Raw genomic sequence first — 2,400 nt, 5'->3', positions numbered from 1 at the left:
CAGGGTCGTTCTCAGGTGGCCGCGCTCCTCTCGCGGGCGCCTCCGGGCTCCGTCGGGTGCAGGCGGGAGGCGTAGACCGGACTTACGGACCGCTCCTGCAGCCGACCCTCCCCGCCCACCGCATCCTCCCAGGAGATTTTCCAACGGCTGGCAAGACCTCGCAGGTGGACCTCGCTGCCTGCAAGTGTCGAAATAGGAGAAGGCACGGGAATGCACAACCCGCCCGCTGTGTTTACTAACCGTAGGACACACACAGGCCTGCTGTGAAAGGTTGACACATATCCAGACGCTCACACAGGTCTGGGCCTGCGCGCAGCTGAGAGAAGCGTGGACAGTGCGTCACGCGTGGGTCACGGCTGGGGAGCGGCCGGCGGGCCGCCCTGCTGGGGACGCGCGGGGACCCTAGGCAAAGCCGCGAGGCCATCTGCCCTGCGCTCCCAGACTCCGTCCCTGGTCTGCCCCAGAAGATGAGCTCTCGGCTCGTACCCAGTGCGTTGTGCTCAGTGCAGGTTTGTCCAGCCTGCCGCAGGGGCCCAGGACAGCTAGTCCCGCAGCCCCACAACATCTTGTCATGTCCTGTGGTTTATAGCGTCTCTTTTCATGACCCTACGTGAGGCTACATTTTTGAGTTTCGCCTTCTCGCCTCATTCATGACCTCGCTTTTGGGCAGCACATTCCTTTGTGAGCAGCTGTTTTCAATGAAGCACAGAAAGAGCAAAATTTAAAAAACATTTCTGGCGAGCACCTTGAGTTCTCACTAAGAATCGCGACCTCCTCCATCGAACCAGACATTGATGGATTCGTTTTACAAAGACAAAGTCAACTTTCCTATTAGTTGTATATTGTTCTCATTTTTCTAAACTTGATATTAAATTTTAAAAAATAAATAGGTCTTCTGTATATACACTACCTATATTATATCATTATGAGCGACCCAAGGCAATTCTTGGTGCAGCCCAAGGAAGCCAAAGCTTGGACACTCTTGATTTAGTGCGATAATAGCTTAAACCTTGAATGACACCATGGAACCCATGGAGAGTGCCACAAGTAAGCTGGAGGTGCTCCCAAGAAGCAGATAAAAGTTTTAACATTCCAAGAACAAGTTGGATGCTCATATGTGCCCCAGACTGAGTTCTGCAGCTGAGGTTGCCCGCCATTTCAGGATAATGAATCCAGCTAAGGACTCTTGTATAAGAAGAAAAGGAAATGCACTTTCTGTGAAATACCTTTTCACCTCATTTTGAAAATACAACTTGTGTGTGGGTGGAGGATTGCTATGAGAAAGCCTTACCTTCAGAGTCTGATATGACTTGAGCAAAAGCAGCATCCTTATAAAAACTTAGAGCAAAAGGAAAGTGACTCTAAAGACTCTAAAGCTGGAGAAGTTCATGCCAGCATAGGATGACTTGGCAATCTTAGAGGAATGGCCTAAAAAAAAAAAAATCAACAGGAGAAGCAGCTTCTGCTGATGAGTTCCCAGACACTACTAAGAAAATCACTGAGCTGTGCTCACTTCGTCCACACATGTATTAAAATTGGAAAAATACAGAGAAGGTTAGCATGGCCCCGGTGCAAGGATGACACACAAATTCCTGAAATGTTCCATATTTTTTTAAAGGGGGGGGGTGCAGTGGTTCAAGCCTGTAAACCCAGCACTTTGGGAAGTCGAGGTGAGAGAATTGCCTGAGCTCAGCAGTTCGAGACCAGTCTGGGCAACTTGGTGAGACCTCTTTTCTACAATAAATCAAAAATAAGCCAGGTGTGGTAGTGTGCATCTGTAGTTCCAGCTACTTGGAAGGCTGAGGCTGAAGGATCACCTGAGCCCAGCAGGTCAAGGCTGTGCTGGCCATGAGCGTGCCACTGCACTCCAGCCTGGGCAACAGAATGAGACTTCAACTCCAAAAACAAAAACAAAAAAGTCATCGAGGAGAAAAGATATCTGCCTGAACAGGTTTTTAATGCAGTCCAAAGTGCCCTGTTCTGGGGAAAATGCCGCAAGGGACATGTGTCAGTAAGGAAGAGAAGCAAGCACTGGGTTAGAAGGTAGTAAGGAGTAGGCTGCCTCCACAGTGTTGTGCAAATGCAGTCAGATTTACAATCAGGACAGCCCTTACTGATGAACTGCTCTCCGATGTTTGTTGTACCACAGAAGGCCTGGATGAGAACCCTTTTTCTGGATTGGTTCCACTGATGCTTTTTTCTTTCTTTCTTTTTTTTTTTTTGAGTTGGACTCTCTGTCACCCAGCCTGGAGAGCAGTGGCACACTCACAGCCACTGCAGCCTTGACCTGCTGGGCTTAGGCAATCTATCCACATCAGCCTTCCAAGTAGCTGGAACTATAGACACATACCACACCTGACTAATTTTTCTGATTTATTATAGAGATGAGGTATCACCAGA

At 48.8% G+C, this 2,400-nt stretch overlaps 1 protein-coding gene across 1 annotated transcript in view; it reads right to left on the bottom strand.

Moving 5' to 3' along the window:
- FGFR1OP (FGFR1 oncogene partner) overlaps window positions 1-424 on the bottom strand; it is a 39,711-nt gene extending 39,287 nt beyond the window's left edge. The window contains exons 1-2 of the mRNA XM_021717966.1: window positions 295-424; window positions 87-178 (exon numbers count right to left, since the gene is read on the bottom strand). Coding sequence (XP_021573641.1) covers window positions 87-178; window positions 295-424 — 222 coding nt within the window. The remainder of the gene's footprint in view (window positions 1-86; window positions 179-294) is intronic.
- Between the last annotated feature and the right edge of the window lie 1,976 nt (window positions 425-2,400).

Source organism: Carlito syrichta, unplaced genomic scaffold (assembly GCF_000164805.1).
Source record: "Carlito syrichta isolate Samal-C Ts95f unplaced genomic scaffold, Tarsius_syrichta-2.0.1 Scaffold311607, whole genome shotgun sequence".
In the NCBI taxonomy this organism is placed as follows: domain Eukaryota; kingdom Metazoa; phylum Chordata; class Mammalia; order Primates; family Tarsiidae; genus Carlito; species Carlito syrichta.
Note: the sequence above shows the minus strand (reverse complement) of the source record. Positions and strands in the feature narration are given on the sequence as shown.